This window comes from Humulus lupulus, chromosome 2 (genome assembly GCF_963169125.1).
Source record: "Humulus lupulus chromosome 2, drHumLupu1.1, whole genome shotgun sequence".
Lineage (NCBI taxonomy): Eukaryota > Viridiplantae > Streptophyta > Magnoliopsida > Rosales > Cannabaceae > Humulus > Humulus lupulus.
The window spans coordinates 204,909,290-204,933,499 of record NC_084794.1 but is presented as its reverse complement, the minus strand read 5'-3'; the positions used below and the strand labels follow the sequence as shown (position 1 = coordinate 204,933,499).

At 41.3% G+C, this 24,210-nt stretch overlaps 2 protein-coding genes across 5 annotated transcripts in view; both read left to right on the top strand.

Moving 5' to 3' along the window:
- Positions 1 to 24,210, top strand: part of LOC133818902 (disease resistance protein RPV1-like) — a 95,990-nt gene that overhangs the window by 51,479 nt on the left and 20,301 nt on the right. The window contains exon 5 of one of the 3 annotated variants that reach the window (XM_062252012.1): positions 654 to 9,531. The exons of the other annotated variants lie outside the window; for them this stretch is intronic. Coding sequence (XP_062107996.1) covers positions 654 to 749 — 96 coding nt within the window. The 3' untranslated portion in view covers positions 750 to 9,531. Of the gene's footprint in view, positions 1 to 653; positions 9,532 to 24,210 lie in introns of those variants that run through there. 3 annotated transcript variants of the gene reach the window in all.
- Positions 19,138 to 23,201, top strand: LOC133818901 (uncharacterized). Of its 2 annotated transcripts, XR_009886158.1 has the most exons (3): positions 19,138 to 20,964; positions 21,049 to 22,398; positions 22,494 to 23,201. XR_009886158.1 is itself a non-coding variant. In XM_062252009.1 (2 exons), the coding sequence occupies exons 1-2, from the start codon at positions 22,369 to 22,371 to the stop codon at positions 22,911 to 22,913; spliced, it is 450 nt and encodes a 149-aa protein (XP_062107993.1). In that variant the 5' UTR covers positions 21,866 to 22,368; the 3' UTR covers positions 22,914 to 23,201. The 2 variants fall into 2 exon arrangements, 1 of the variants encoding a protein (XP_062107993.1); XM_062252009.1 differs by lacking the exon at positions 19,138 to 20,964 and having other exon boundaries at positions 21,866 to 22,398.

Here is a 24,210-nt window from a genome sequence, read left to right as displayed (position 1 = left end):
TGGATATTTGACATATGATATATGTTTGGTGGCATTGCTTACTTGTATATGGTACTGACTAGTAGGGATACTGGCCTAAGAGTCAGAAATGGCATAGCGTCATGAACGCAGGGCCAAATGAAGATTAGATCTAATCGATATCAGCCTTGAATGACTTTAGGAGCATTAACGCTGGACCGACCCTAAGGTCGATGAATCTTATAATCACTTGCCTAGTCTAAGACTAGTTACTAGAGCCAGGGCCTAGGTGACTGCTTGTCACATGGCTAGGGAACAGGGTTCCATTGTTATGACTCTATGGTCATGAGGAAGGTTATGTTGGTGACTAGTCATCATGCACCTATCCTGTTTAAGCTAGTGAAAGGCTCACTTATTTATAAAGCCCTGGTGACCCTATCGTCACATGGCTGTTGGGAATAAACCCACCTTAGTGACTATTACAACTGTCACTCTTCTATTTATGGCTAAAAGTCTGTATGATTATTATGATCATTGGTTTATGTGTTATACTTAACATTACGTGGACTCATTTGCCTGCTTGACTAAGGCTATATCTGCTAGGCGTGTGCCTTATTTGATGACATGTTATTACTGTTCATGAGAATATTAAGTTTTCTTGCTGGGCTTCGGCTCACGGGTGCTATGTGGTGCAGGTAAAGGCAAAAGAAAGTTGGACCATCCTTGAGTTGGAGAGCTTAGGTGACGATGTGTACATATGTAGCTACTCGACCACCATGACCGAGGTTTGAATGAGAGGAACTAGGGCTAAATCATGTTTTGCCGCTTAGATCGACTGGTTGTAAATATTTTCTTGTAATAGACCTTTAAATTATATTTTTGGGATCCCAATGTATACAGTAAATCTTAACCAAAATTTGTAATCCCTAAACTGCTAATTATACTTAGTTACACGTTTATGGCCAAATGACTCGACTAGCGAGTTTTGCACTGTTTGCAATGTGCACCGTAACGGTTCCTGGAGTTTAGGGCATTTCAATTTGGTATCAGAGTGAGCCAAGGTTTATGGTTCCTGAAGACAAGCTGGGCATGTACACTTGTCACTGAAGATAGCTTCACTCAGGGTATGGTAACTATTTCTGTAGTTATGTGCTTAACTGCTTAAATAGAATGTAAATGCTTTACCTGCACATTGTATTAGGGAGCATGAGATTTTGATAGAGCATGGCTCTTGACTATATGATTATATGCTCAGTGATTATGTATATGATTGTGATCATATGATTACCTGCTCCATGAATATATAATTGTAATATTTGCATGCTGGAGTTGGAGGCATGGTATGAATGTTGGAAGAGCAGGGATTATGATTGATGTATGAATGCCATGGGCATGTTTTTAGCACTGCAAGTGGTTTGTGGTTATGGTGTGGTAAGATTGTTCCTGTGGGGAAAGCTCTTGATATGCTCATAATGATTAATGAGTCAAGTTATTGACTGCAGATTCAATCAGCAGTTTTATAGCCAAGGCAGATAATGAGGCCTGGTGGTGGTTATACAGAGGCTGGGAGTTACAGCCAGGGTATCAGTTCTTCATCTGCTCCTATGAATTTTCAGCAGATGATCACAGATTTGCAATCAAGATTGCAGAGGCATGAGGAAGAGATTAGGTGTTTGAAGCAACAGCGGAATCTGTTGGGGAGCACTTCTTCCTTTGTTATGCCAGGAGTAGCACCAGCTTTGGCTCAGCCTAGGGTTGAGAACAGATGAGAATTTCTCTGTGGAATTTTCCAGGAATATTACCCTCCAGTCTTCGAGGGAGGTCTTGATCCATTCGGAGCTGAGCAATGGATGGCCATGATCAGTTCCATTCTTGATAGTATGGGGCTGGTAGGTCACGATAGGGTGGCTTGTACGACATATGTACTGCGGGATAATGCCCGGACGTGGTGGGAAGTAGTATCCCAGACACGAGACACAGCTGTGGTGGATTGGAAAGAATTTAGGCAGCTGTTTAATGAGAACTATTACTGTGATGCAGCTAAGACCGCTAAGATGAATGAGTTTCTGAATCTCGTTCAAGGAGAGGCAACAGTAGCCGAGTATGTTAGCAAATTTGATGGGTTAGCCAAGTTCGCTTTGGACATGGTACCCACAGATATAGCTCGGAAGGAAAAGTTTGTTCAGGGATTGAATCTTGGAATAGCTCAGGGCATTAGAGTTGCCCCAGTGCATGAAGTCTCTACCTATGCCCAGGTAGTGGAAAAGGCTCTTGTTGTTGAGAGCATAAGAAATGAGAAGAAGAGTGCTAGGGAGCACGGAGCTCAGATAGTGGTATCTCCACTTATTGGAGCAAGCAAGAAGAAGAGCTGGAAGACTTACCCAGAATGCGCTCGGTGCTGGAGGCATCATTTGGGAGAATGCCGAGTAAGGGCATGTTTCTTATGTGACATGGTTGGGCACTTCAAGAAGGATTGCCCAAGGCAAAGAGAGGAAGAGCAAAATGGGATAGACAGCTCGGTTCCAACTCGAGTGTTTATTCCGGGGCAGTTAGAGTCTGAGACTAAGACTAGTTCTTCAGGGGTGGCAGGTCAGTTTTCTAGTTCTGAGTTTTGAGTTATGTTGATTGATTTTGGTGCCATGTTATTCCTTTGTTTGTTGCGTATATAGAAGCATAGAGTCATTATGTAGATGGCATGGTTATGTTGTGATGGGAAGGCAATACCGTATTGGTGACTTAAGAGATGAGTTGGGTTATGATAAAAAAGACTCATCAGTGGTTTTGGTAAAGCTGGTTATGACTGGCTTGGTATGATTCTGGGATATGGATTGATTAACCAAGTGTGGGGCAATTTTAAAATGGCAAGGAAAGTATAGTAACTCTTGAGATTGAGAGTGGGAAGCCTTGTGGCAGTTGACAATGTGCGTGGATTCTGTATGCTTATGATATCTGTAGTGAGAGCTGGAGTTTTATTGCAGGGAGATGCATGAAACTCTTAGCTAGTGTGGTGGATACCACTTAGATTGTGCCAGTGAGATCTGGACAGACTAGACTAATCTGTGAGTTTCTGGATGTGTTTCCAGGGGACTTATCAGGGTTTATTTTATATGAAAGGAGACTAGAATGGTGATTGGATCAGTGCCAGGGATGAAATTAGATGTAAGCACTATTTTGAATGGCCCAGCGGAGTTGTAAGAATTAAAGGTTCAATTATTGAGTAAGATGGAATTCTCTAAGGTGGATCTTGGATCTGGTTAGTACCAGTTAGAGATCAGAGAGGAAGTTATATAAAAGATTGTGTTTGTATCAGATACGAGCATTGAGAGTGCTGAATATGTCTTGAAAATTAGTTTAATGCCAAGTGTTTATAAGTCAGATGAGCAGAGCATTCAAAGGTTTATTTGAATGGGAATTTGTGATCATCTTGGACGATGGTATTGTGGTGTTTTCTCAGCGGAAATTTGCCAAGGCTAAGGAACGCCTTAGGGGCAGGAGTGTCCTTGGGTGGTAAGGATATTACAGGTGCCTTGGTAAAGAGTTTTGAGTCTTCTTACAGATCAGAATCAGTTTGTAGGTCGTTATGACATCTCAGTGACAGAGAAAAGTAATTGCCTAAGCAATATGTTGGTTAAAGCATCTGACCAGAACTAGAGTAGAGTTTCTGGTGGGCCAGGTGACCAGTGTTATGTTTGAGATTATTATCTCAGAGAAGATCAAAAGGAAAATAACTCAGTGAACCATAAATAAGAAAGATTGAACGGAAAGTCTTAGCTGGATTAGCTAAGAGTTGTACAATGTCAGGTATGAACTTATTATGGTATAAGGATCAGATTTGAAATTCGATGGACATTGGGATTAATTGGGAAATTTTGGACGAATCTTATGTTATTCAGGCATCATGGAAATGTAACAGGATATGAAAGCTTTATAGTGGTGGCCTGAGATGGAGAGGGATGTAATGGAATAAGTGGTAAAGTTCTTAACCTGTTAGCAGGTCAAGACAGAGTATCAGGAATTAGCAAGGCCATTGTAGCCTTTGAGTATTTTATAATGGAAATAAGAAAGTATCGCAATGGGTTTCGCGGTGGGATTGCCAAGTTAGTGGGCCAGTATGAGTTGGCATTGAGTCATTATGGACCAGCAGTCCAAGTGAGTTTATTTTTGTCAGTAAGGATAAGTAACACAACTGATCAGTATTCAGATCTCTTCGAGAGAGGAAGAGAGTTATCCAGTGTTGAAAAGGTACCTTATGAGATAAGGTATGGTAGAGCGTGTCCGCCACTCATTCATTGGAATAAGATGGGTGAGATGTTATATATCTGGATCCTGAGGTGATTCAGGGACTATTGGGATTATTAGAGGGTGAAGCTTGGATGCTCACTTCTCAGAATAAATGGAAAAGTTTTGTTGAATTGAAAAGTAGGAACATAGAGTTCCAGGTAGAAGATTGTATCTTCCTTAGAAGTATCACCGTGGAAAGGGGAGAGGAGTTAAGGGCAAGTTGAGCCCTGTATTGTTATGACAGTTTGAACCCTGGATAGGACTGGTTAGGTTGATTTTGGTTTGACCTTATCTTTGGCACTATCAGGTATATACAGTGTATTTTGTATTTTCATGCTGAGGACATGGGTTGAAAGAAACTCATGAGTTGAGTTATGAGAATCAAGGGATTGAGGCTAAGTTATCATATAAAGAATAGCTAGTCCAGATATGAGATAGAAAGAAAAAGGTTCTGAAGAACAAAGTGTACCATGAGTTAAGGTATGTTACAGAAACATTAAGGTCGAGGGAACGACCTGGGAAACTGGAATCAGTTGTACAGAATTGACATTCCGGCAGTTCAGATAAATTTCGAGAACGAAATTTCTGTAAGGAGGGGATAGTTGTAATGCCCCAAATTTCCTAATAAGGTTTAGGACCTTGATTAGGAGGCCGGGAGGACCATAATTGCTTTATTATGTTATTAAATGATAATATGCATGTTTAGGTGTATTAAATATGCATGTGAACTCATTTTTGAGTAATTGGGTGATTTACATATTTTGGTCATTTCAGGCATATTTGACATATATGTGATATGTGTGTGGTGCTTTATTATTATTTGGTTATGCCAGGGTTACTCAGTACAAGACGATCCTAGGAGGTAAGCTAGTGGGAAAGTCACAACGGGATTTATTCTTGACTCGGAGTGAGTCAAGGGGTATTTAGAGCATTACCGGGTTATTGGGTAATGGGAATGAATATTTGGTGATAAATTGGGAGTTAGTAAGATCAGGGGGAAATTCTAGAGGTTTTGACTATTTTGTCCCCGGGGGTGTTTTTGGGACCCCGAGTGTTAAGATTTGGTTGAGGCTACTTAAGCTTGAAGTAACATTTTAAAAGAATAAAAGAACATTATGTACGTTCTCTCTCCCTCTAAGTTTCCTTTTCGTCTCCCGATCGTATTTTCGAAGGTAACTTGAGTTCTAGGACTCGGATTTAAGCGAGGATCGAGGCATAGCGATCTTAGGAAAGATTAGAAGCTTATTAGCCGAAGGATTTAGTTGGAAACAACTCAATTGGAGGTAATTCAAGTTTTATGTTTTAAGTTTTAAAGTTTTTAAGCTTGAATTGGATTTTGTGTTTTGATGAGTTTTTGATTGAATTGAGACTTGGGTTTTATGGGTTTTGGATCATGGGGATGTTTGGGAACTTTGATTTTGGGATTTGGAGATGTTTGGATAGGTTTTTGGAAGGTTTTAAAAGTGGAAAAACGAGGAAAAGTGGCTGGTGCGAGGTTGGGCCGCGGCCTTGTTCTAGGGCGCCGTGGCCCTAGCTTGATGAAGGTGGAGGAGGCTCTGCCAGGGGGCGGGTCGCGACATGGTCCATGGAGGGCTGCAGCCCTTAAGGAAAAAGTTGCCCAGAATTGTGTTTTTGTGATGGAAACTTGACTCTAAGAGCCTAGGATGGATCCTACTACCTAGTTGAGTGGGATTCGACGTCTCAGAGGCTTGGGTTGGGTTTGGAAGTATTTATTTACCCATTTTGATGAGGTTTTATATCATGGTTGTGACTAGGTTTTCGCTAGGGGCTTGGGATCAGGATCATGCTTGTGGCTTATTTATTGGTAACCTGTGCTTGGACCTGAGGTAAGAAAACTTCACCCTGTGTAAATGTGACATGCATGGCTATTCTTGATGCATGTTGGATGTTTAAATGTGATACATGTAATGCACGAGAAACATGTGATTAGGGCATGCCATGAGTCTTGGGTATGGGATTGTTCAGAGCTTGAGCCTCTGTGTTTATGCATGATCCTAATTGTGCTAGTAATTATTGAGTAAGCATGTTGAATGCCCTTTATTTGGATATTTGACATATGATATATGTTTGGTGGCATTGCTTACTTGTATATGGTACTGACTAGTCAGGGATACTGGCCTAAGAGTCAGAAATGGCATAGCGTCATGAACGCAGGGCCAAATGAAGATCAGATCTAACTGATATCAGCGTTGAATGACTCTAGGAGCATTAACGCTGGACCGACCCTAAGGTCGATGAATCCTATAAGCGCTTGCCTAGTCTAAGACTAGTTACTAGAGCCAGGGCCTAAGGCCTAGGTGACTGCTTGTCACATGGCTAGGGAATAGAGTTCCATGGTTATGACTCTATGGTCATGAGGAAGGTTATGTTGGTGACTAGTCATCATGCACCTATCCTATTTAAGCTAGTGAAAGACTCACTTATCTATAAAGCCCTGGTGACCCTATCGTCACATGGCTGTTGGGAATAAACCCACCTAAGTGACTATTACAACTGTCACTCTTCTATTTAGGGCTAAAAGCCCTGTATGATTATTATGATCATTGGTTGATGTGTTATACTCAACATTACGTGGACTCATTTGCCTGCTTGACTAGGGCTATATCTGCTAGGCGTGTAACTTATGATTTGATGACATGTTATTAATGTTCATGAGCATATTAAGTTTTCTTGCTGGGCTTCGGCTCACGGGTGCTATGTGGTGCTGGTAAAGGAAAAAGAAAGCTGGACCATCCTTGAGTTGGAGAGCTTAGGTGACGATGTGTACATATGTAGCTGCTCGACTGCCATGGCCAAGGTTTGAAGGAGAGGAACTAGGGCTAAATCCTGTTTTGCCGCTTAGATCGGCTGGTTGTAAATATTTTCTTGTAATAGACCTTTAAATTATATTTTTGAGATCCCAATGTATACAGTAAACGTTCTAGTGAAACGTTATATCTTAACCGAAATTTTTAATCCCTAAACCGCTAATCATACTTAGTTACACGTTTATGGCCAAATGACTCGATTAGCGAGTTTAGCACCGTTTGCAATGTGCACTGTAACGGTCCCTGGAGTTTAAGGCGTTACATGCAATGTGTGCCTTGAGCTTTTGGTACGCCTGTTTGCACTCTTCTATCCATTCAAACCTCTGACATACTCAAAGAACATTGAAGAAAGAGAAGCACTTGTCTGTTGCCTTGGGGACAAAACGGCTCAAAGTTGTGATCCTTCCTGTCAGACTTTGAACTTATTTATGTTTCCGGGGAGATGACATTTTTATTAGAGCCTTGATCTTCTTGGGGTTCGCCTCAATCCCCCGAGCACTTATGATGAAACCTAGGAACTTACAGGAGGCAACCCCAAATGTGTACTTTTGGGGGTTGAGCTTCATCCCGAACTGGCGTAGCACCACAAAGACTTCAGTCAGGTTGCCCACGTGGTCTAGGGCGGTCCTAGACTTTACCAACCTATCTTCCACATAGATCTCCATGTTCCGACCCAATTGGTTTTTGAACATCTTGTAACTAGCCTCTGGTAGGTGGCGCCAACATTTTTCAACCCGAAAGGCATCACAATGTAACAATAGACACCCTTGTTGGTTCGAAAGATAGTGTACTCCTGATCGACGATGTGCATGGATATCTAGTTATATCCTAAGTATGTGTCCATGAACGACAGCAACTCGTAACCAGAGGTGGTATCAATCATTTATCTTGGGGAGCGGAAAGCAGTCCTTCGGACAAACCTTAACAAGGTTCGAGAAATCGATGCATGTCCTCCAAATGCCATTCGGCTTTGGCACGAGGACAGGGTTGGATAGCCACTTGGGATATTGGGATTTTTGGATAAACCCGTTGGAGAGGTGCTTGTCCACTTCAGCCTTGAGGGTCTCTTTCCGAGTTTGATCAAATGCACGTTGCTTCTGCTGGACAAAAGCAAAACTAGGATCGATATTCAAGGCATGGCATATGATATTCGGATCAATACCAGTCATGTCGAAATGTGACCACATGAACACGTCTTGGTTTTCTCGGAGGAAGCTCACCAATGTCTCACGGACTTCCGTTTTCAAACTTCCCCCCAACTTTTTCTTTCCTGTCAGGGCTGGAGGCATCAAAAACTACCTCCTCCACCTCCTCTATTGGTTAAATGGACCTCTCATATTGAACCCTTGGGTCTAACTCGTCGGGCCCCGACTCCTGGACAACTTGTACCTGCGAGGCCTCGAACTTCTCGAGACCTTCCTTCCTTACCATCATCATTGGAGCCTTAAGAGAGACATTGTAGCGCTGTCTCGCCTCTTTCTAGTTACCACGGACTATGGCAACACCTGCATCCATGGGGAACTTCATACACAGATGACAGATGGAGGTGATGGCCCCAAACTCCACCAATGCAGGTCATCCCAAGATGGCGTTGTATGCCGAGGAACAATCCACCACCACGAAGGTGCAGCATTTGAATGTTTGGCGAGGTACCTCTCCAAGCGTCACAGGGAGCTTTATCTGCCCCATCGGGATGAGGGCTTCTCCGGAGAATCCATAGAGTGTCGAGGCGCACGAGGACAAGTCTGTCATAGTCAGCCCTATCATCTCGAAGGCTGACTTAAACAGGATATTCACTAAACTCCCGTTGTCTACTAGAATTTGTTCCATGTATTCGGAGAATATTATGACTTGGTCAGTCATTCGTGGCATTTGGGCATGTAGCTGGGCCAAATCCATGACCTCATCATCATGATTCAAAGTCCGTGCATACCTATTCTACGAGCCTCGAGAATTCTCCCAAGTGAGGCCCTCCTGAGATGGTTCCTACCCGCCCGTTTACTGGGGGAGGTCCTTGGGCCACTAGATATTGGGGGCTACTGGAGCTGCTGCTGGAGCCTGTGGTGTAATTGGTGGTACCACCGCTCCTGCCACGAGAGGATGTGTTGGACACGCTCCTCCCTTAGCATATTGATGGAGGTGTCCCAGCTTGATGAGATTCTCAATCTCATCCTTGAGTTGGTGGCACTCATTTGTGTGGTGCCCTATGTCGTTGTGGAAACGAAAAAATTTGTCAGGGTCCCACCTATCCCTGTCTCTTCAAATGGGTTGTAGCTTCCTGTAATGAACGTGCTGTGCCATGGCCACGAAGATTTTCTCTCAGGAGTCTACCAAGTCAATGTACTCAGAATACTGCGAGACGTACTTCTCGCCTGATGTGACTCCCTGCTCGGGCTGTGTGGTTTCACTTCCTCTGGGTTTGCGGCCTTTACCCTTCCCTTCGCGCCTTGTGTCGTTGGGAGCTCTACTGGATTCAAAAGGTTGTGAGGGGGCAACAACTCTAGCACTGAATGCAGGCTGAAAAAGGTTGTATCCAGTGGGCGTTTCCCTGAACCCTACCGGAGCCATACCAAATCCAGGAGCAGACATGACGCTGTAACCGGAAGGGGTGACGCTTTGGATGGGTTGGACTCCTCTCGAGCCCAGTTGGATGGGAAAATAGGGGGAATATTGGACCCCCAAGGTCACGGGGCCAGGTGCAGCCGATGTGGGGAAGAGGGCTGACGCTCCGAATGCCCCGATCTGTGCATCCTCTCAGCTGATGTATTCTTGTACTCGACGAATGAAGTCATCGAGACGCCGGTATCCCCTTCGTTGGAGATCATCCTAAAGTAGGGACCCCGCGCGGATGCCAGTCTGTAATGCCATCAATTGCTAGCCATCATCAACCCTCTTGGTTCTAGTCGCTTCTTCTTTGAAGCGCTTGATGTAGGCCTTAAGGGTCTCGAAGGGCCCTTGCTTTATGTTGGCCAAATCGTTGACCTCAGAGCTTACCTTCCAAACTTCTATGATCTATCTTTGGTAGGTGGACGATAACTGGTGCCATGACTGAATGGACCCTTGTCGGAGCTTTTTAAACCATTCTTCTGCTGGCCCCGTCAGGGTAAGCAGGAACACATGACACTTAGTGTCGTCGGAGACACGATGCACCGACATTAACCTGTTGAACTTAGACAGGTAGTCCGTGGGATCCCAACCACCATCATAGGATGGTATGAATGGCATTTTGAAGCCTATAGGTAGCGGGGCCTCAACAAGATGAGGGGCACATAGCTCCACTTCTTCATCCTTCGAGTCAGACTCATGGCCATGCCGCCACGCCATCTTGAGCATTATCTGCTTCAAACCTTCCAACTCTGCACAGAGCCAGTCGCGATCACAGTTGACGCACTGAGCCGGGTTATCTCTTCTCCAAGCGTTGAGATTATCTTGGAGATCTGACGGGCCTCTCCCAACAGGCTCGCGTCTTCCTCCCTTATTGCTCCTCTGGGCATTGAGATTGTCTCATAGATTGGCCTGTCCCCGAAACACACTGTTATCCTCTGGATGAGCCACTTCGGTCTCTCCATCAGGCTCGACGTTTTCGTTTACCGAGATACTGATGCCACGTTCTCAATTTTGTGGGGCGTTCCTCAGGCAGGTCCCTGTACCATTATTCCTACGGGGCTAGTTGAGTTCTGAGGGGACACCAGCTCCATGGCTCGTGCGATCCATATGGGTGCATCGGGGCGAAACGCCCCGAGCCCCATGGGCGCTGATTGCCTAGTGGTGTCCCTGGGCCCCTGTGTCGTTACCTTTGCTAGCCTACTAAGGAACCTAGTGGCGCTTGCGTTCTTGACGAGCCTTCTTCTAGTTTGGGGCAAGATTATCGTCAACCTTTCCCTTGCCACAGTCCTGTGGTGGCATCGAGGCTCCAACTCCTGCCGGGTGCCCGGCGGGCATCTCAGCTGGTGGATCTCGCGCCTCTGTGGCTGGGTGCTCGGGAGGCACCCTAGCCACATTAACAGGTGACTCTCCAGCGGGGTGCGCAGGTGGCACGCCAGTTGGATGCCTAGATGGTACGTTATCATTGGGGTCCACTCACAACCCCTGGGCTGCAAGAGTGGCCTTAATGGCAAGTACCATCTCATGAAGTGCGGCGATGTTACCCTCTTGAGTATCAATCTTTTGTTGCTGGGTGGCCACCTGCTCATGGAGCACCACCACCTCCAGTGTCTCTTCCGCAACCATGGGCTGATGGTATTATTTCTCATAATACCTCTGGTCGACACCATTATCCTCGCCGTCATATTTGGCGTATTCGTCATAGTCCTCCATCATCTCAGGCACGTCCTGAGGTGGTTGCCTACTGGGTTCTCCTCCTTCAACTCCAGTAGGAGGGAGCATGTCATCTGTAACATTTCTTTGTGTAGTTACCATGGTTGTGAGTGTTTCGAATGCTTTCTTCAAGCTCTTAATGAAAGCACCAAAATTTTGACTGCCTTTTTCGCAATCAACCCTAAGAAGAAAGATTAAAGAAATAAGCGAATAGAACACAAGAATTTTTACGTGCTTCAGGTTATAAAAGAACCCTAGTCCACGGGTCTCTAGTATTAAAAGGTTTGGAAACTTATGAGGGCAAGCTTCAATGGACTATTCTTAGGCAGTTTTTAGGTTGCTCTGAGTACAAGGTATTTTTCTCTCTAAAAAACCCAACCTTTTACAAGGAGACTCCCAACTCTATTTATAGAGGTCGAGGTAATTAATGCTAATCCTTCGTCATTAATATTCATTCTTCCTGTTAGTGGGGGATTAACACCAATTTAATGCATTGGGCTGCTCTGAACAAGGACCACGTCCCAAGTGAGATCCGCGGGGCCCACTGCAGAAAGATAAACACTTTATGGGGAACATACCCCTGGCGTTGTCAGGGCATGTTGTACGTATTTTCGTGTCAGGCAGCGTAGTGGGAGTGCGAATTGTCGAGTCGTACCATCGACAACACTGTAGGTGGATCGCCCAAAAAAGGTTGTCAGGTCTTCCTCTAATGCAGCTAACCCGCATTGGCTAACACCTAGCTTATCCTTTAGATCCCGAGGACTAGGTCCTCAGCCTGGAATATAACTGATGGCAAGGAAACCCACGGACTGCCAAGCATCCTCGGGATATAACCTTGGGAAGACGTTCATAGCTCTCGGGACATGGCCCAGGAGAGATGTCGACGTCCTCCCTCTATCTGAGGAGAATGATCTCTGACTGTAGAACTGTCCTCCCAAGGACTTATCCTCGGGGTGTGGCCTCTTCAAAAGAAGTACATGTCCTACTCAGATGATCACGTGTCCTTGGGTTAAAACACAAACAACAAAGACATTTTTTTATTAGAATTAAATAAAAGTACATTTTTTATAATTTAATGAATTATTATTGAATAGTTATAAATATCATAAAACTCCATATTCATTAATGAAAGTGTGATCTTGTATGAGTACGAGAGGATTAAGATCATAGATAATAAATAAAATTGTTAGCAACATATTAAATTATAGAATTTTTCGTCAATGGTTGCTAGTACGGTTAACCAAGTATTTTTTATGATGCATGTGATCTCAATCTGGATTACTGATGTGGATAGACATCTTAATAAATGTATTTTATATAATTAGATTATATATGACTAGTCCAATGTGAATTAATTTTTTTTTTATAAACATACCATTTGCCATAAAGATTTAATTCATCTAACAAAAGATGATCATATGTATATTAGTATAAATCCTGAGTGATCATGAACTCATGTTCATGTCTATTGGGTCTTTTGATTTACTCGTTAAACTCTCTTAATATAATGAGACTGGTGACTTTTCTTTTGGATATTCAATAGTATAAATGACTTGGAACATGCTCTTACAATAGTTGAATCCTAGCTTTCCTAACGAATCGAATTTTGGTTCTCTTAAGAGTTAATTATGGAACTGAATAGCTATTGAGCTCAAATTTATAATATGATTATAAATTAACCGTTCACCGGTGAGTTAATGATACTTAAGGAACAAGAGGTAATAGAAGGGTAACAATAATTTTGACTAGTTTTAATTAACGAACCAATAAATTGGAGGACAGACCTACATGAAGTGATTATATCAATTGACAAATAGATATAATTTTGTAAATATAACTCTATGATTACTAAGAATGCAATTTCATATCTATAGTGGAGTAATAATGAAATTAATAAATAAGATTATTTAATTAAAAAATTTAATTAATATTCTTGTTTATTGGAGCTTAATATTATAGGTCCATGGTCCCCAAGTCACATTTATTATAGGTCCATGATCTACAAATCACCTCTATACTATATTGTCAACGGTAAGGATATACTTGACAAATTAAACGAAGAAAAGAACTTAGTTGCAAAGAATTGATTTTCTGAGGCTAAGTTGTAATTATGCGTAGTTAATTAATTAAATAAATTAATATATTTTATTTGAAAACTATATATTAGTTGTATTAATTAACTTTCATTTAATTAATTATGATAGAGAAAAATATTAAATTATTATATGATAATAAATTATTTAAATTATAAGATAAAGTTAATTTTGAACTAACTCATATTTATGCATTTGTGAAATATTATATCATTGTAATGCATAAATATATTGTCTTATTAATTGAATAATAAACGATATAAAATTGGGTAGGCACATGTGTGCTACACGCCCAACACTGTGGCGTGTGATACAAGTCACAACACAGTTTGTTCAATTCAAATTTTAATTGTTAAGAATTTGAATTATTTATTTATTAAATATTTATTTTAATTTGATTAAAATATTTATGAAATAATTTAAAATTTTACAAACCTAATCAGTTTTGACTAAGTCTAAGTTTGTTATATTAATTTCATGTTTATACAAGATTAAATCATAGATCGTAAAAAGAAACGATAGACTTATCAGCTTTTAAGAAAACCTGAAAAACTACGATACTCTTAGAGCCTTTGTCTTCTCCAAACCTCTCTTGATCTCATGTGTTGAGTACATCAAGAGAGTCTAAAAATTTCATCTATATCATACGTGCTCACACACATCCTTATGTGTTGAGGATTGGCTTAAAAGATATTGGTGTGGATCTCAAAGATATCTCATTGGATTGAATGATCATTGTTGATTTATGTAAAGATAGAGAAGAATCTTGATAGGCTACGAAATGTATGATTTTATGTTTTTTAATCTTGATTTAATGTATGGGTGTATGTGTGATCTTGGATATGGTATTGGTTAAATTTTTATTGTCACACTTCCGCTGCACACTCTGATTTACACAATCAATACCAACAATATCTTGGTTTCTTTTATATTCCATTGAAATATATATTTCTCTAATATTTAAAAGCTTAACCCTTATTTGTTTTAATGGAGGGAGAGACTATCAAAATCACGAGCCAAGACCAAGTGAGGTTGGATAGGTTTAATAGATCCAATTTCACAAGGTGGCAAGTCAAGGTGAGATTCCTCTTGATAACACTCAAAATTGTCTATATCCTTGAGTCCACCTTAGAGCCTCCACTGGAGCTAACTGACAAAGACTCCCAAGGTGAAGGCAGCTAGGAACAAGAGGGAGGAGGACAATCTTCTATGTAGATGTCATATCCGCAATGCCTTATCTGAAAGACACTATGTGTTGGTATTAAATGATCAAATCAGAGGTACGCAGCGGAATCTATGGACCATTTTTAATAATTATTAATACCAACCAGAATCATACACATATATACATATTAAATCACATACAAAAAAAATCTGGGATTATATCTTGTAGTCTATCAAGTGTCCTTGAATCTTTTTGTATAAAATCAACGATCTCCCTATCAAGTGTTCTAAAAGCTCACACCTTGATCTTTCAAACCAATCTTCAAACACACAATGACGTGCGTGAGCACGTAGGATTCAAAAGGTTGATTTATGTGACTCTCTAGATATACTCAACACGTGAGATCTAGAGAGGTTTGACCGAGAGAAGAGATATTGAATAGTTTTCAGGTTTGAGAAAACTATCGATTTTCTTAGAGAGAGTCTAATTTTAATCGCTTAAAAATTCCTTAATCTGAAAGTATCGTACTATCAAATTTATAAAAAAAAATTAATCTAATTAATTAATATTTATTTTATGAAAAATAAAATTCAAATTAAAACTGATCTAACATTTATATTTAATTATTTATTTAAATCATATTTTAAAAGAATAATTAAATAATTGATTAAACAAATATTTTGAAATTCAAAATTCAAATCTCAGGGATGGGGAATCCTTGTGTATGGCGCCACACACTCACTGTACAGTGAGTGTGTTGCCCATATCAATTAAGGTTTCCTTAATTTTTCTCATTTGTTTGTTTAATCAACTTTTAAGACACTACATTTATCCCAATATAAATATTAGTTAATTCAAAATTAACATTATCTTAAAATATCAGTTTTAAATTAAATAAATATATATCATATTCTAAATAAGATATTTATTATTCTCTCTATATATATTAATTCAAACAAGATTGATATTAATTTTAACCTATAGTTTTTCAAAATAAACTATATAGTTAATTAATTAATTAATTTATAATTAATCAAATTATAGATTTGAGCTCAATAACTATTCAATTCTAGAATTAACCCTTAAGGGAACCAATATCCAATCTGTTAGGAAAGTATGGATTCCATTTTGTATTTCATGTTTCCAGTCATCCATGATATTGAATCTCCAAAACAAAACTCACTAGTCTCATTATACTAAGAGACCTTAACGAGTGAATCAAAATATCCAATCAACACAAGCAGGAGTTCATGATTACTCATGATTTAGACTGATCTACAAATGATCATCTATTATGACAATAATTAAATCTTTATGTCAAATGACAAGTTTATAAAGATAATTAATTCTCATTGGTCCTGTCATATATAATCTCTATTATATACAACACATTTACTAAGTAATTATGCTTAGCAAACCGTACTAGTAACTATTCATTAAAAACTCCATACTTTAATATGTTACTGACTATTTTATTCATTATATATATACTCTTAATTCTCTCGTACTAATACAATATCATATTCTCATGAATGAATAAGAAATTTTCTTGATATTAGCATATAATTAATTCAAACAATAATTATAACATTCAATATAATAAAATTGTCATTTTATTCAAACTCAATAAAATGTCTCTACATGTTTTTAGGGCATTAATCCTAACACTATGACCTTTATACCAAAACTAATTGGCAAAAGAGATATGGGATGCCTTTGAGAGTAAGTTCAAGGCGAAAAAGGAATGTACCAACAAATTTTTTATTTCAAAATTTTTGGTGATAATCCTATTCTTTCTCAAATACATGAGCTTCAAATAATTGTTAACAAATTGAAAGTACTAAAGATTAAGCTTCTCGAGGCCTTTCAAGTTGGTGCAATAGTGGAAAAATTACCACTAACTTGGAAGAGCTACAGGAAAAGAATCCTTCATAAAAATTAGGATTATTTATTGGAGGAAATTGAAAAACATATTCGAATCGAGGAGGAATGGATTTGTAGAGATAAACTTGTGGAGGGTTCTAATGGAAAAACTTCCACAACAAATACAATGTCACAACCAAAACATCCCAAAAAGAAAGGGAAAGCCAAAAACGGTGTGGTAAATCCTTTTGGTCAAAAAACCAACCTAAACAAGTGTAAGGGCGAGAAAGTTCACTGCTTTGTATGTTGGAAAAATGGTCACTATGCTAAAGAGTGTAGACATAGAAAATACCAATCAGGACCTAAGGTAAATGCAACTGAGGAGGAAAATATTGTTGTAACCCTTAGTGAGGTGAATGCAGTCCAAGGCAAAGTGAAGGGATGGTGGTATGACACTTGTGTGTCACCGTCCATGTCACTTATGGAAAATCATTGTTCAAAACATTTGAAGAGTCAAAGGGTATCCATGAGATTCAAATGGGCAATGAGAGCAAATCCAAGGTACTTGGAAAATGTATCATTGAAGTTTTTTTCACCTCTGGCAAGAAAATCACATTAACAAATGTGCTTTATATTATCAAAATGAGTAGAAATTTGGTGAGTGGAGATTCACTAGGTAAACCCGGCATTAAAACCGTTTTTGAGTCCTTTAAACTTATACTTACCAAATCCAATGTATTTTTTGGGAAATGGTTATTCTTGTGATGGTATGGTGAAATCATGCACCAATGATGTAACTTCAATGTTATCAATAAAAATGTTCATTCCGCTTATATTGTTGAGTATGATTCCTTATTTTTAAGGCATCTTAGACTAGCACATATAGGTTTCTCCACTATGAAAATAGTAGCTAAATGTGGTATAACTACATGCAATATAAAAAAATGATATTTACAATTATATACATATAACATAAAATAATTACAAAAATTACCTACAAAATTTTATTTACAAAATGCCTTGCCACATCATCAAAAAATACCAGATTTCAAAAATAACATACTTGAATTGGAAACATTCCCGAAATCCTGAATTTATCATTTTTATGGGTTTTCAAAAGTAATCTTTTGGTTACTTATAATGGTGATAAGTTGCCAATTGGTTACTTTTTCACAAAAATGTTTATTTTTAGAGCATATTATTTCATATACATTTGGATTACCTCCAAAAAAAATTTATTGAAACTTTTTTATCTTAAAATACTGATTAAATTTTTTAGGATGTATTATAGTATCTTATTATTTAAGATATATTTATGTTACATTCAAAATTAGTTTTAAGAATTAATGAGTTACAATAAAGTATAACAAATTCTTATATAACTTATCATCAAAAGTTATTTGTAGTATACTATATAGTAACTTTTTTTCATGAAAATTTTTAATTCATTTTTTAGTCACTAATGTTATTTACATGTAAATAATAGTGTTTCTTTTATTATGCAAACAAAAAAGAAACTTAAAAGTTACTTTCAGATTATAATAAAAAAATACACATTTTAGTTTTTTATTATAAACTTTTGTTTAACCAAATTAGAAAACAACTACGCAGTTACTTTTTAAATACAACAAAGCAAAAAAGAATTTTTTGGTAAACCAAATATAAAAGAAACTAAAATGTTACTTTTAACTTCGGTCATCTTCTCCAGCGAAGGCGAAAAAACATATGTTTCTCAAATATTAAAATGACCACCTCAAAGACTAGATCGCAATGGTACCCCACTTGAGACCAAATGACTAGCGGTGTGGCCGAAAAATTTGTTTAAAGTCACAAAGAAGAGAGAGAAAGGAGAGAGAATCAGTTAAAAAAATGTCTAGAATTCCTTTTATTACACAGTGGTTAAAAGATAAAATTAAAAAAATAAAGTTGTACAATTGCATCACAAACAACGGTATGCAAAAAAAAAGTATTAAAAAACAGTATTTTTGTAAATATAATTGTTGACGCGGTTCTTCGCCAACAGGTAATTAAGAAAATAAGAGGAAAGGATTAGTGCTTATGTTGAACCGAAAGAGATGAATGATCTTTGTAAATGGACTGGTGACACAATCACGTTTTTTAGGTGGTTCAAAGGTTAAAATCCTTCTACTCCACCAGTCAATATTATTGCTATATGCTTGGTATTCTTTTACAGGGTATTTCCTTACACAATAGAATCCAACCATTTGCAACTCCCACGGTCTCCATATTTATAGGAGAGGGCACCTGGGAGTTGGTAAGAAGGTCATCCCGTGACCTTCTTACCTATCATGTCAACTCTGTGACATTCATGATTAATTCCTAAAACCTGACACATGAAGTGTGGTCTAATCAATAGGTAAGGGGGATAATGGGCCGCACGACCCAACCCAGTCGTGGGTGCCAGAATACGCATGTTCATGCTGCATGTCCGAGAAGTCAGGGATATATCAGACACGTGATGTCTGATATATGCACGTTTACCTTGCGTGGTTGACTTTATAAAAGGTCATAGCCTCCAACTCTAGCTCGTACAACGAGCTGGATGCTTCCCTCGACCTGTGGCCTTCAGAGTCCAGATTCAGTCCTTAAGTAATCTTGGCAAACCCTTAGGTTACCTCGAGCTAAGGAGGTAGGATCCTACGATGGTAGCTCCGGTCTTGGGGATGTCCACGTGGTAGACATGATTAGGCCGTATCTCAGCTCGCTAATAGCCCGTGGGAAAATCAGGGCGTACATTTGCCCCCAAGCCCCTGCTCGTGGTACACGATGCCGCGTAGGGCCACAGTAGGGGCTTTTAGGCTTCCCCATGAACTCTTCATATTCCACATTTTACGCAGGCGCCAAATACGTGGAACATCGTGGTTGGTGACGGTACGTCTTCCGAGAACTGCATTAAATGGCCTAGCCTATACTCAGCCGTCGTTTCGACTTTCGAGTGGAGAGACTTGGATCCCACATCAGGGCAATCCAACGGCCCTCCTCACGTGGCCCTTCATGTATATAAAAGGGGTGGCCACCTTATGCATGGGCCACCCGTTCATTTGAAAATTTTCATAATTTTTCTTCTTCTTCTCTCTTTTTCATCTTCAAAAAGAAAAAACCTCTTCTTTTCGACCGCCATTCCCAGCACTCAAGAAGTTCAGGTGTAAGGGCTCCCTTGAAGCTTTGGAATCAACCACTCCAGCGAAGCCCCAACCCAGACGACCCATTCATCCTCTTCTCAACCAGAACACTTTGTAAGTCTCCTGACTGTGCATGTTTTGAAATTATTTTTCACTGTAGCCTAGGTAAATATTTACTGTAGTCGCATGCAATGTTTTATTGGTTTCTTGTGGGCATGAAGGGTGAAAGCCCTTTAGGTTAGGGTATCGTTTGCAGTAGAAAACCATTTAGGAGCATGGTTTATAGGGTGCATTTTCTGGGGAGATTTTCTGGGTAGGATTTTAGGTATGCTGGTTTAAAGTATCCAGTACTTTGGGTGCAAAACCGGGTAGCTTAGGGGACACGCTTCACAGGTAGTTTTGCACCTCTCGTCTACTGAAACTTTCCTTCCAAGGAAAATTTCTATCCTGACCCTCCTGACACACGAATTCCGAGTAATCGGGGATCTGTTGGGAGCATAGGCACGTGTTAGAAGAACCGCGTGGTCTCACTCTCCACGGGTTGGGCTTACCTCAGCTCGTGCCAATGAAACACATTCATATTCTTCTCCATTTTTAGGTCGCATTTTTCTAAAATTTCTTCTTTTTGTTCGCTAGGCGACCAGATGGGACCCAAGAAGAACGCTCCCAGGAAGTCCGTAGGCAGCTCCTCCTCCCAACAAAACAAGGGTAAGGAGGTGATGGCTGAATCCCCGATTCCCAACTTCGGGCCAGCAGTGGAATGGGAGCTCGAGGTGGCCCCCGACGCGTTCTTCGAGGCGGAGAAGATCGTCTCAAAGATCACTGACCAGGCGAGGGTAAAAAAAATATTCCTCTCCCATAACATCGAGCTGGGGAGAGGAACCATGATTGCCTGACCTCCCTTAGAAGGCGAGCGGAGCTGCGCGTCGCTTGATGAGGTGTTCTCGGCCTGGAGCGACGAACATTTCAAGGAGGGGGCCTTCCTCTCGCTAGACTAGTACTTCACCGATTTCCTCAACTATGTGAGGTTGGCCCCATTCCAGCTCCCCCCAACTCTTACCATTTGTTGGCGGGGTTAAGATACCTGTTCTTGAAACAGGAGTGGGAGGTCCCCACTCCTGCAGACATTCTGTATTTTTTCTGCCTCAAGGCCAGCCCGGAGCAGCGGGGGCAAGGCGACGGGTTCTATTGCTTGACTCGGTTCCCCAACACGGCTGCGGTCATCGAGCTGCCCAGCCACCCCAACGACTTAAAAGACCAATTCTTTATGTCGACGGGGTTCCGAAACTGCGAGCTGCACTACTTCGACCGTCCTTGTAAGTACCTTTCAACCTTAGCTCGTAAGTTAAGTATCGGTTAGCTCCCCCTGTATCCATTTCTGACTTAGATTAATTCTGCAGCTATCTTCGCGAGGACAGAGAAGTATGTGATCCTCGGGAGCCAGTACGAGACACTGTTGGGTTTGTCCCCCAGTGAAAAGGATTATCGCCAGCTCGTGACAGACGAGACGATGCTGGCCTGCAAGCTGATCTCCCCAGGCCAGACTCTGAACCTGAGGAGGCCCCGGGTGCCTCCCCCAGCTCGCGATATGAGGCCTATCCTCGTGGAGGAGGTAGCGGGGGATGAGGATGAGGAGGACGAGGTGCCCCTCGTGAGAACGAGGAAGCGGGCGTTGGAGGTCGCCCAAAGAACGGACGAGGAGAGGATCTGGTCCGGAGCAGCTGCAGGTCCCTCCGGCCAAGGTAACCCATACATGTTTAGGAACTTAGATAGGGCCACTGCAGACCCCCGGCTAGCTAGCTTCAATCCCAAACAGCTCGTCCGACGCCATCGAAGTGACCCAGACTTTGACGAAACCCTGCTTCATTGCGTCGACCAGCTCGTGTTGGATTACGAAAGTAGCCACCCTAGGGGTACCATAGTTGTAGACAACACCCTAGTCTTTAGTTCGGTCCTATTCGAGGAGTATGGGACTAACCTTCGGTCATGGCCATCACTCTGGGAGGGTGTCGTAGCTCCGGGTCTTAGGCAATACGTAGAAGAGTCTAGTCCTGAGATAGCCTCGGATCCATAACCCGCACCAGCTCGAGAAGTAATTGTCTTAGATTCCCCCGCAGAAGCTCCAGGGCCGATGGTCGTGACCATAGATTCCTCCTCTAGCTCGGGGGGTAGGATTCCTATTATTATATGTATATACTTGAGTTTCTCTTTTTTCCCCTTTGTTTTTGTTTTTGCATGACTGCTTACTGACATATTGTTGTTGTCTTTGTTTTGCCAGAGGAGATGTCTCAGCCTGGGGGAAAAAATCTGCGAGCTATGTTCACTGGAGGGAAATCCTCAGCTGGGGCCTCTGGGCCCAAAATGAAGAAGCTCTGGGTGGCGAAGAAGGCCGCTGGGACCCCCACCAAGTCCCCTGCAAAGGGGAAAGAGCAGACCCCAGCTGCCCAGGCCGAGGAAACTACACCTCCTGCTGGGGTGGAGATTATGCCCCCACCCCCTCCGCGAGCTCCGGCCTTTGTCCGGGACACAGGAGCGGAGCCCGGGGCTTCGGCAACTGCGCCTCCCGAGGTGCGCATCCCGGTGGACCCCAGGACCTGGAGAAGATTCCAGATATCTTTCGAGGGACGGTGTATGAGACGGCGAGCTACGCCGTCAGCCACTTCTACCGCTTTAATGAGAGGGAGTTGCGGGCCATCGAAACTAGGAGCCCGGTGGGCGTAATGGAATTGTCATTGGGCATGGCCTTAACGGTAAGCTGACTTTACCCTTAATTTTGATTATCATGCCTTGCCCCGTTTTTCCTCTCCTTTTTTTTTCTAAGGCAGGGTCCTCTTTGTTTTTGCAGAACGTCTTGGCCCTTCACCGGAGCTTAGCCAGGGCCAAGGCCCAGCTCGAGGATATGAGGGGTGAGCATCAGACGACTTTGGCCACCCATCAGACTTCCTTGCAGACGGCCCAACAGAAGGAAAAGGAAGCCAAGGATGCCTTGGCGGCCGTGCAGGCCGAGCTGGCTGAAGCCCGTCCTAAGCTTCAAGAGGTCGATGCCACCAAAGACGCCCTCGCCACTGCGCAGGCAGAGCTAGACACTGCGAAGGCTGGGGCCGAGGAGGCCAAGGCCGCCCTGGAAGCCGAGAAGGCAGCCTCCAACTCCGCCATGGAGGACATGCTCTACCACTGCTGGGTCTACAACTCGGACGATGATTTCTCCTTCTTGGGAGCGGACGTCTGCGAGCCCTTGCTAGAGGGGTTTAAAGCTCGCCTCTAGAAAGAGGCACCTTCTAAGACCGGGGAAGTCTCCGTCATAGCCGAGCAGGAGGGCGAGACGGCGACCTCCACGGGGCCGATTGGTGGAGCCTAGGGCCTTTCCATTTTGCACCCACTCTTTTATTATCATTCTTTTTTTTTTTTGTGTAACTTTGCATGAGGTTTTTCTACCTCGAGACAATCAATTTTATCAATTTTTTCCTTTGATTGGTTTATTTCCTTTTGCCTTTACGCATTTTAGTTACTATTTTGAAAAACTTAGTTCGCGTTAATTTTTATCAATATCTCGTGTTCTTTAAGAAAAACAACGATCAATCGATTTAAATTAACTTCTAAGTTTTATGACCTGGTTATATCCAGGAACTTAATTTGAAAACTTAGTTCGTGTTAATTTTTATCAATATCTCGTGCTCTTTAAGAAAAACAACGATCAATCGATTCAAATTAACTTCTAAGTTTTATGACCTGGTTATGTTCAGGAGCTTAGTTTGAAAACTTAGTTCGCATTAATTTTTATCAACATCTCGTGCTCTTTAAGAAAAGCAACGATCAATCGATTTAAATTAACTTCTAAGTTTTATGACCTGGTTATGTCCAGGAACTTAGTTTGAAAACTTAGTTCGCGTTAATTTTTATCAATATCTCGTGCTCTTTAAGAAAAGCAACGATCAGTCGATTTAAATTAACTTCTAAGTTTTATGACCTGGTTATGTCCAGGAACTTAGTTTGAAAACTTAGTTCGCATTAATTTTTATCAATATCTCATGCTCTTTAAGAAAAACAACGATCAATTGATTTAAATTAACTTCTAAGTTTTAAGGCGACCTGGTTAAATCCAGGATAGGACTTAGTTCACGTTAATTTTTATCAATTATCTCGTGTCTTTTAAGAAAAACAACGATCAATCGATTTGAATTAACTTCTAAGTCTTTAAGGCGACCTGGTTATATCCAGGTACCATATGCCCCCCAAGTAACTGGGAAAGGGTCTTCCGTGGTTACTTTAGATTACACTTGTAAATATGTACAATCATAAAAGAAAAGTTAATTCTCATTTCTTAATACATAAAAAATGGCCCTTAGGCCTTACAAGGGGGGTCATTGATAATATCTCTTCAAATGGATGGCGTTCCAAGCTCGTGGGACTGCCCCTCCATCGAGCCGAGCTAATTTTTAAGTTCCCTCTTTAATGACCTCGATGACTTGATATGGCCCTTCCCAGTTCGGTCCCAATACTCCGTCTTTGGGATCCTTACCGGCTAAGAAAACCCTCCTGAGGACCACGTCGCCAATGGTAAA

Bases quoted from the DNA above. Each gene is read 5' to 3' on its own strand.
- LOC133818901 (XM_062252009.1), top strand. From the start codon at position 22,369: ATGGAATTGTCATTGGGCATGGCCTTAACG. The intron at 22,399-22,493 runs GTAAGCTGACTT...TTGTTTTTGCAG, and splicing joins CATTGGGCATGGCCTTAACG to AACGTCTTGGCCCTTCACCG.